Raw genomic sequence first — 9,570 nt, 5'->3', positions numbered from 1 at the left:
ATTAGATCTTATGATCTTCATATTGTTTCTCTTCTTCTTCCTTATAGGTATTGAAAGCATTCAATACCCCAGCTTTAATATTTAGAAGATAGAGATACATAAACTTTATATGGTCATCACTAAAAGAGATAAAAAATATCTCTGACCATTTAGGCAATGAGTATGAAAAGGTCAACATCTTTCAATGTACATGATCTCAAGAATCTCAAAATGCTCTCTTTGGCACCTCTAGTGGTCTTGTTGGTATGATTTCCCTTATGCAGCCCACACAAGAACCAAAGTCAGTGAACTACCGACTTTTATTTACTGTGTGGAGATATATTTCAATCTCCAAAGCCATAACCAGAGCATTTTAAATTCTCAAAGACTCTACTTTACGTCAACATCAGTATGCAGAAATAAACAAATAATTTTGTTTCAAAAATTGGGACGTAGGTCAATTTTAAATAGACTTTAAATAAACCCCAACCAATATTCCACCAAAAAATAAGAAAAATTTCAAGTTTAAAATAAAATTGAAATTTTTAATAAGCCAAACTAGAAAATAGATTTCAAAAAGATTATGGAATATAAATCATTTTTTGAGGTCAAAATTATAACTGAATTTTAAAATTAACCTATAGATCCCAACAAGCTCAAATTATAAACACGTGTTATCCATTTTAAAAAGGACTCTGCATTTGTGTTGACAATGTGGATTGTTAAACCATAATCAATCCACAATATATTTGATTGAGTCACTAAAAGAGATTCACGACATACTAGATATGGAGATTATCTTTATTTTAAGTCATTTCTTATACTTCATGCAATCTTTCTTTATATGCCCTTAATTTTCCTTATTTCATGAGAAATATGTATCTTGATTGCCATAATACTTTATTGGCACCTTATTCTCATGCTTTAAGTGTTGGACATGATTGCATTTATTGGTCCTTCCTTTGACATGAATAATCATGTGAACACTTTATAAATTCTCTCATATCCTTGAACACACATGGTTAGAAGTTTATTTACTAACCATTTATCCTTACGTGTGTTACAAGATAAAATTCTACACTTAGAAGAGAGAATTCAAAAAATTGAAATAGATCAATAATGACTTAAAAAATCTCAATTTTTAGGGACTTAAGCTAAACTACAATATCCTTCATTCCCATAATGGAATTAGAAACGCTCAAATGAAAAGGTATATTAATCTTTTTCCAGTCAGAAAAATATTACCATAATGTATTGGAATATAAAACCACCAAAGTAGAGTAATATGAACAGCTGCAATAACCAAGAAAATAAAAAATAAAAATACTTTAATGCTATGAAGTAACTTTATTTCAAATTGGCCAATGCCAATTTAAATAATAAATAGTAAATTTCAACCTACCTGTGGGCAAAGGTTGCATCACGCATGAAATTTACTCTTTATTAACAAGACTAAAGCAAATTTAAATATTAATAAATAAAATTCTTCGTACCTTTGGGCAACCGAAAGAAATTTTACTTTTAATACTAAATTTGTTATCTCATTCTAATTAAGCCATAAAAATAAAAACTTCCCTTTGGGGATAAGTAATTAAATTTATGAATTAACTACAAGACGATGTTAATTTTTCTATATGAAGTTCATGTGTACGATCCTTATGCAATTATTACAAAATTATGATGCTTTGGCTCTCCCAAAATCATAATAATCACGCTGTAATTCATGAACATCTAATAAATCTTTATGAGGTTCATGCGTGTAATCCTGATGTAATTATCATACAAAAATGGGATGCTTTGGCTCTCCCATAATTATTATGATAATTACGTGTGTGTAATCTTGATGCAATTATTATTCAAAAATTGGGATGCTTTGGCTCTCCCAAAATCATAATAATAATTGCGACTTCATTAACATCTAACAACTTTATAGATGCCCCCTTAATAGCCCCAAGAATATAACAAACCAATACCTAAATGGGATAAACAGCATTTTCCAAGGTGCAAGCAGATGAGCTCCCAGGAAAGTGAGGGGGGTCACACCGGACACACTTAAATCCCAAGACTTTCCTTGCCAGAACTTTCCCCGACATTGCATTCTTAGATATTACTGTAAACACACCAGTATATATGGTATTGTTAATTATTCTTAGGTCTAGGCATCAAACAATTTATATTTAAACAATATAAATTTAAAATATATATTCCTCAATTCATGTATTAAATAAATAATAATTTTAATACACAGTACTGTAAATAATAAAGGGAATAAAACTTTAATATGAGGACATAATAAAACACATGGCCTAATGGTTTAGTAAGTGGCCAAGGCCCTTTACACCTGGTGAACCCAGGTTCTAAACACCATAAGGCCTAAATTCCCCTTTTAAAAAGAACTTGATGGGTTACTGAAAATGGTTGCTGTATTGGGCTGACCCAATTGGGTTAACCCATTTAATTTGGGTTGGGTATCTGTATTAGGCTACTATATTGGGTTGGGCTTATGGGTCACAAGACTCCAAATGGGCTACTGTATTTGGGCAATTGGGTCAACCCACTTAATCGGGTCAGACCTCTAGGTCCATGTATAGTGCTGGCCCAAACTAGGTCAGCTCACTTAAATGGCCTAAAAACTGCATGGGTTTAAAAAAAAACCCTACCCGAAAAATATATCAAACCCAGAAACTTTAATGGGTCGAAACCCTACCCAGTCACCAACCAACCCGACCCGTAATGTTCCAGATGGGTTGAAAACCCTAAAAATGGAACCCTAGCCGCCACCCCTTTATGAAAATACCCATATCAAAATTACAACAACTCAAAATTAGGCAGTATATCATAATACACAGAATAGTGATAAAACAAAAAATAGTTTTATCAAATTTATGGGTTTTCACAAACAGTACGTGAACAACAAATATTCACAAAATAATCGCTAATGCGTTTCTATCATGTCACAAAAGACGAAATATTGCTCAAACAATATTGACAAACAGAAGTGAACAATACCAAATAGAATATACTTGATTCAATATTGATAACCAATAAAAAATACTTGATTCAATATTGATAACGCATAGTAAAATTATATGCTGAGCAAAATAGCACAGAGGCTGGCTCTGATACCACATGTTAGAAATAATCAACATATTATTTAATCTAACATGCGCAGCGGAAAACGAATAAGACAGGATTCAGGCATACCTCTAGCCATGTTTGCTCAAGCGTCTCCACGATCCATCTGAAGAACAAGAAAGATTATTTGAGGGATCTTCTAACCTATGCCTATTGCTTGATGGGTGTACTGATGGTGTACACAGGCACTCTATTTATAGGCTAGGTTAGGGACCCTCAAAATGGTAAACACCGTATTTGTTTCCTTCCATCAAGGAAACAATATCGTTAATTGATTTTAAAATCAATTAACCGATTCCATATTTACGGTAATCTAAATTAATAGAAATAACCATAATACCGATTCCATATTTACGGTAATCTAAATTAATAGAAATATCCATAATGCCGTATATGTTTATTGAAAAAATAATAAACATAGTAAATACCGTAAATGTGATATAAAGGCCACAACCAAAAAGGAATAATATATTACACAAATGACACTAACCTAAACGACACTAAATTCATATGCTTTTGTGGTGAAATGACAATGTGAGCCGAGCAGCTTGGCCCTCCCAATAGGAAGCTTTCTCACTGGCAGCACCAAGTTCATTCCCCATCATGTTGGCCTAGGCCACTTTGGTGTCTAAAAGGGAATGTCGACCGGTAGAGTTGACCAACTCACTGTTCTGTTCTGCAAGTAACTGCTTTAGACATGAGAACTCCGACTCAGAATCTCTGAGCCGGTCATGAAGAGACTCGACCTCCGATATGATCCTGACTCCTTCAAAAAATTTTGGTACTCAAAATGAGAATAAGACACTAATAAATTGGGATGCGGTCCACAATACTCAAACCTAATAATAATTGTATGAGATGCAGTCTCTTTCACTCTTTGTATGGGTGGATGTCGTCCACTGTGAGTTAGAAGGTGAAAATACAGGCAAATAATAATTGATCGCATTTGTTATATATGCAAATATTTGTTATCCGCTATCTGCATATGCGGATGCGGTTAGCAAAAACCATTATTTGCATATGTGTATGTCGATAGCGGTTGTAAGTATATATACATATGCAGTTAATAACAGGATTCACATTTCCTTTATATATAATATATATTATATATATTTAATATAAATTTAATTAAATTCACTAAAACAACGTCGTTTTAGATTTAGTAACTTTAAAACCATTATGTGATGTTGTGTTTTTTCATTATCATCTAAAAGTCATATCTCACTAGATTTACTTTATTTCTTTTCTTTGGGTAATCGAAATTCCGATTAGTGTATGTGACAATAAACATCTATGGCTGATAATTATGAGTTGTATAACAAATGAAATCTTAATTTATTTAAGCTTACATATAACAATAATTGTATTATTGAAGCTTGCATATAAATTTGGATAGTAATCTAAAACGGTCATTACCTCATATGCGGATAGTGTGGATAATAAAGGAATTTAATAACTGTGAGGATGCGGATACTTAAAAGCAATAACTGCATTATGCGGATGTGAATGCGGATACTGCTAATAACCATAATCACATTTTCACCCACACTGTGCGTAAGTGAATGGTATAAAAGACTTAGGGAGTGGTTTCTACTAGCCGTAAGCGTGTAAGCCGAAGGGATGGGGGCCTTTGTGTGAGGTTAAAAGGAATGGAAATGTAAAGGTATGCAAATTAAGATACTCATAAATATAGAAACTATTGCAAAGGTCATTTATATATAGAACCTGCAGACATTTAACTGTGATTGAACAACAATCTGTCTATTGATCTATCAACTATTTGGGTTGTGGAATATAAATAAATAAAATAAAAAATTCAATATCAACCTTTTTTTTAATGCTGTTTTAGGCTATATAAATGGTACCAAACAGTTAGTGCCGTTTAATTAATGCCACTTCTCAAACGACATTAATGTAGTGGCCTTAAATGTATTTCTTGCTACTTAGGATGCAAACGGCATTAATTTATATCGTTTGAGGAAAATTGGAATCATTACATTTAATGCCGCTTATTGTTCAAACAGCATAAATTTAATGCCATTTTCAACGATAAGCAGCATTAAATAAATTTTTTTTTCCAGCTTCTCTAATTTTTTTTTTCTAGGCCAATTAAAATACCTGATTGGTTGATTCACAAATAATGTATTCACAACCAACATGATACAAAAAACCAACCGATACAACTTGATATATCTTGCTTAAAGTTAAGATACACAAACAATATATACTTTAAACAACCAACATGATAACAATCATTACAATTCAAAAAAATGATTACACTTACATGTAACTTAAACTATAATACTAATGCAAATAAATTTTTCCATTGTCAATAATATGATTCAAAAAACCTAGCTTGCATTCAAGCGTTAAACGTATCCAAACCAAAACACGAGAGATTAGCACACAACTTCACAATTCTCTTGTCCAACGACGTCACTTAACGAATAACTGCATATAAGAAATAAAGAAAAATTCATATTTAGATCACATAAGGATAAACTCGAATTTTCATGTACATTAAGATCATCTTGAACAATACTCTTAATTTTGGTGTCTTCAACAAAAAGCTCTTATTACTTCATAGTTGTCTTCAACATGGAACTATTAATACTTCATAGGTGTCCTCAACACTTTCAATAAAAACAACCAAGTACCCATAAACCAATTGCATATCATATAAGAAATAAAGAAAAACTCATATTTAGATCACATAAGGATAAACTCGAATTTTCATGTACATATTAAGATCATCTTGAACAATACTCTTAATTTTGGTGTCTTCAACAAAAAGCTCTTATTACTTCATAGTTGTCTTCAACATAGAACTATTATTACTTCATAGGTGTCTTCAACACTTTTAATAAAAACAACCAAGTACCCATAAACCAATTGCATATATTAATTAAAGATGAAAATGATGATATATTGACATCTATAAAATATACATACATGAATGCTCCATAACACATATATTGACATCTATACATATTTCAGATTAATTATGCTGTTTGTATATTACACGGCACAATTTTATAATTTGTGCCGCTTGTAAATAAACGGCATAAGATTTATGGCACTTGAACAGTAAGCGGCATTAAATATACATTGTTTACTATGCAAACGATAGCAATTTATGCCGTTTTGATATTAATCGACACAAATTTTGTAATTTGTGTCGCTTATAATAAAAAAGGCATGAATTTATGCCGTTTGCATAGTAAACGGCGAAAAAATTATGGTTTAGTGTGACATCACACATCGCTTGGGAATGAGGATGTGCTTATATGTATAAATGCACCCTTTATGATACAACGCGTTTTAAAGCCGTGATGGTCATGAACCTATCAGAACTCCGCAGTTAAGCGTGCTTCTGTGAAGTCAATCCCAGGATGGGTGACCTCCTGGGAAGTCTGGTTTGGGGAGCCAAAAGCGGACAATATTGTGTCATTGGGGGTGAGTCGTTACAAATGGTATCAGAGCCATTGCCCAGCCTAAGATGGTGGGAGCGTGCACAAGCCCAATGAGGGACGCCAGCAGGGACCCTGGGTCCAAAGAGGGGGTGATTATGACGTCCCACATCGCCTGAGAATGAGGATGTGCTTATATGTATAAATGCACCCTTTATGACACAACGCGTTTTAAAGCCGTGATGGTCATGAACTTATCAGAATTCCGCAGTTAAGCGTGTTTCTACGAGGTCAATCCCAGGATGGGTGACTTCTTGGGAAGTCTGGTTTGGGGAGCCAAAAGCGGACAATATTGTGTCATTGAGGATGGGTCGTTACATTTAGTGCCGTTTAACCGTAAAAACTATGGTATAGTCTTTTTTTTTTTTTTGGTAGTGCGTTAATTTTAATATAAGAAAATGAAGTCATCATTCTTGACACAAAATCACACGATTAATTGGTCATACCAGATTCTTTTCTCTTTTAGCAAAAGTTTAACAATTAATAGATCAGAACAATATCCACCTAGATTCCTGCAAGATCCCATATATGTGGAAAATCTATGCCATAACAGGAACATGAAATAATATATATATATATATATAAACAACATACTACTGTAGTACATGAAACATGAATCTAATTCATAAGTTACAGAAGTTGTAATTTGAATTTACATATATATACTAGAAAACAACATACTACTGTAGGACATGAAACAGGAATCTAATTTTTAAGGGTAATTACCTTTTTTCCCATCAACTACCAGTCATTGTCAATATGCCCTCATGAACTGACACCTCGACCAAAAGAGAGCATCCAACTACCAACTTTACACACTTTGCCCCCTTCCATCAGTTTAATTCGTAAAAAGACATAAATGCCCTCAACTTTTTTAAACATATTAATTTTAATTTTTTTTTATTAATTACTGTTGGAGGGCATTTTGGTCTTTAAACCAAAATTAACGCCCAAAAATGAAATATTCCGTCCAAGTTAACGGAATTCCTTGACGGAATGGGGCAAAGTGTGTAAAGTTGGTAGTTGGATGCTCTCTTTTGGTTGAAGTGTCAGTTCATGGGGGCATGTTGACAATAGCTGGTAGTTGATGGGGGAAAAAGTAATTACCCCTAATTTTTAAGTTACAGAAGTTGTAATTTGAAGTAAATACTAGCGGGGAGCTGCTAAAAGTGCTTGTGATTGCTTCTCGTAGCGGAAACCATTTGCCTTGGAGTCATCAGCGGACCAAACAAAGATACCATGAAGTTTTTGCTGATTCTTGAGACTATTGCAGGCAGTAAAGAATCCATTTTCAGGTGACAATCCACCGCTTCCAACGGTAATAAAGCTTGCTAACACCTTACCACCATTGTAATTGGAGCTTTGGGTGTTGAAGAAGTTTATGAATTGAGATACAGAGGTTCCCTTATGATACGCATAAAACTGGAAATTTACATACTCTATTTGGTCCCCATATTTCCACCAAAGGGCCAAGTAATGGCTCTGAACTTGATCATCATCTAATGGAGCTATGGAAGCGAATGAGATTACCTTATTTTGTTTCAGAGTTGTTATGAGCCGTCCGATGCACTCTGCAAAGGTGTTGGGATCACCCTTAAAGTGCTCGTAGTCAATATCAATCCCATCCAAATGGAACTGCTTTATGATCCTTGTGAGTGAAGAAACAGCATTAGAAACCCATGAATCCACTGAGGAGGGGCTGAAGAAAGCAAAGGCATTCCCCACAGTATCCCCTCCTAAGCTCAAGGCCACCTTCACGTTTGAGTGGGTGTTCTTGATGGATGACACGTGAGAGGGGCTGAGATTATGAGAGTCCCAGAAGATGTTGAATTTTCCATTGGTAGGAGAAGGGGAGCCTGAGGTGTCATAGTCTATAGCAAAGGAGAGAATGAAGTGGAATTCAACATTTTGGTTTATGGGAACATCAGTAAATTTAACGTTCTTGAATTTAGCACCTATGTATTCTCTGAAGAGGTTTGAGTTTGTGGGGGCTGCCTGGACTTGTACGTGGGAGATCGAGATGAATAGAGCTTCAATAAGGAGAAGGGTAATGAAGATCTTTGACAGTTCCATTGTAACTGAGTATGTTGGAGTGAAATGGATGCTTTAACATGCTTTTATTTATATAATGGAGGTTAGGGCCCAGGAAAAAAATTCATAATGGAGGTGAGGACCACGAGGAAATTAAGAAAAATTAAGAATACTTCTTTTGTGCCGTTGCCGTTGTTATTAATTGTAATAGGGACATGATCGCCCCGTTTGGAAAATGGTTGTGTTGTAAAATTTTTGTTTGAATAGTAATAAGAAGTGACCGATGTGATATAAAGTATGAAAAAATTTTGTTTTGTAATGAATTTTTTTATTTGAACAGTCTATCTCTTTTGTGGACTTTTAATACTCGTCATAGTTGGGCGTCTCATATCACAACATATTCCTTTAGATTAACATAAATGCCTATTTTTAATACATTTTCATTGAGTTGGCGTATTTTATATAAGGGATAAATATAAAAAAGTTTACAAACTATAAACCGCTTTTAAGGTAGCCCCTGAATTGTCAAGTATAGTGGTGAAATGGATGATTAGCTAGTCATTAAATGTTATATCGAAACATCCATGAAAAAGGTTTTTAGAAAATGAATGATTCGAAAAGACAAGGAATTCAAACATAATACTATTCAATTACCAAGAGACAACATATTAATTATATATGAAAGTGACTACTGAGAAGCTCCCATTTTTACAATAAAGAAAAATCAAAAAAAAAAATGGCTTTATAAGTTACGAAAAGAAATTTAAAGCAAATAGAATAAATAAACTTCATCGTGGATGGCAATAAATGTATTAATTCAATGGGAATGCTGATTAAAAAGGTAACTTTGGATACTTGATAGAGTAAGATAAATCAAAGCTTTGTTGTAAAATCAAAAAAAATAACAAGACAAGATAAAGAGATTGTAAATATGAAACTAGTTCTTCAGGAACTA

The 9,570-nt window shown here is 33.5% G+C and overlaps 1 protein-coding gene across 1 annotated transcript; it reads right to left on the bottom strand.

Annotated features, from left to right (window-relative positions):
* Positions 1–7,111: 7,111 nt before the first annotated feature.
* On the bottom strand, positions 7,112–8,689 carry LOC133877082 (chitinase 2-like). Its single transcript, XM_062315317.1, has one exon. The coding sequence runs from the start codon at positions 8,655–8,657 to the stop codon at positions 7,734–7,736; it is 924 nt and encodes a 307-aa protein (XP_062171301.1). The 5' UTR covers positions 8,658–8,689; the 3' UTR covers positions 7,112–7,733.
* Positions 8,690–9,570: the final 881 nt, after the last annotated feature.

Source organism: Alnus glutinosa, chromosome 9, assembly GCF_958979055.1.
Source record: "Alnus glutinosa chromosome 9, dhAlnGlut1.1, whole genome shotgun sequence".
Classification (NCBI taxonomy): domain Eukaryota; kingdom Viridiplantae; phylum Streptophyta; class Magnoliopsida; order Fagales; family Betulaceae; genus Alnus; species Alnus glutinosa.
The sequence above is the reverse complement of the archived record's forward strand: the minus strand, read 5'-3'. Positions and strand labels throughout refer to the sequence as shown.